The 842-nt window shown below is 44.8% G+C and overlaps 1 protein-coding gene across 1 annotated transcript in view; it reads right to left on the bottom strand.

The window, feature by feature from the left end:
* The window catches only part of LOC128249266 (centrosomal protein of 95 kDa-like), a 41,550-nt gene that overhangs the window by 10,218 nt on the left and 30,490 nt on the right, over positions 1-842 (bottom strand). The window contains exon 17 of the mRNA XM_052972327.1: positions 3-24. Within this exon, the coding sequence (XP_052828287.1) occupies positions 3-24 (22 nt within the window). The remainder of the gene's footprint in view (positions 1-2; positions 25-842) is intronic.

Raw genomic sequence — 842 nt, 5'->3', positions numbered from 1 at the left:
GTCTTTGAACATGTTCTTGAAAAGCTACAACATTGAGAAGAGAGGAAGCAACACAGAAAAGAATGAGTGTTTTATTTTATTTTACTTATCGACAAATGAAAGGAACTTGATAGTGGTGGAGGTGGAGATGCTAGTGGAGATGTGTTAATGATGGTAGTGATGATGTTGGTGGTGGTGGTAGCAGTGGTAGTGGTGGAAGTGGTAGTGATAATGGTGATGGTGGTGGTTGTGGTATTGATTTGGCATTGGTGAGTGAAGGTGATGGTTGCAGTACCGGTTGTGATGGTAGTAATGGTGATAGAAGAGATGGAGGTAGTAGAAAAGGCAATGCTAATGGTAGAGGTGTAGTGGTGATGGTAGAGAATGTGGAGGGTAGTCGATGGTATTAGAGGTGTAATGATTGTGGTGGTAGTGTACTAATGTTAGCGGTGACTCATTTAATTACAAGCATTACATAATGACTAAAGTCGTCGTCGTCATCGTTTAACATCCGCTTTCCATGCTAGCATGGGTTGGACGATTTGACTGAGGACTGGTGAAACCGGATGGCTACACGAGGCTCCAATCTGATTTGGCAGAGTTTCTACAGCTGGATGCCCTTCCTAACGCCAACCACTCAGAGAGTGTAGTGGGTGCTTTTATGTGTCACCCGCACGAAGGCCAGTCAGGCGGTACTGGTAACGGCCATGCTCATCTCGCTCGAAAAAAACCTCATGTGTCACCCGCACAAGAGCCAGTCCAGGGGCACAGGCAAACTCTTCCAAGAAAGACTGGGAAAGAACATCACTTCAAACATAAAACACTTTTAAAGGTGGGTGTTAAGATCCAGTTTTATGGCACTA

Source organism: Octopus bimaculoides, chromosome 1, assembly GCF_001194135.2.
Source record: "Octopus bimaculoides isolate UCB-OBI-ISO-001 chromosome 1, ASM119413v2, whole genome shotgun sequence".
Lineage (NCBI taxonomy): Eukaryota > Metazoa > Mollusca > Cephalopoda > Octopoda > Octopodidae > Octopus > Octopus bimaculoides.
Note: the sequence above shows the minus strand (reverse complement) of the source record. Positions and strands in the feature narration are given on the sequence as shown.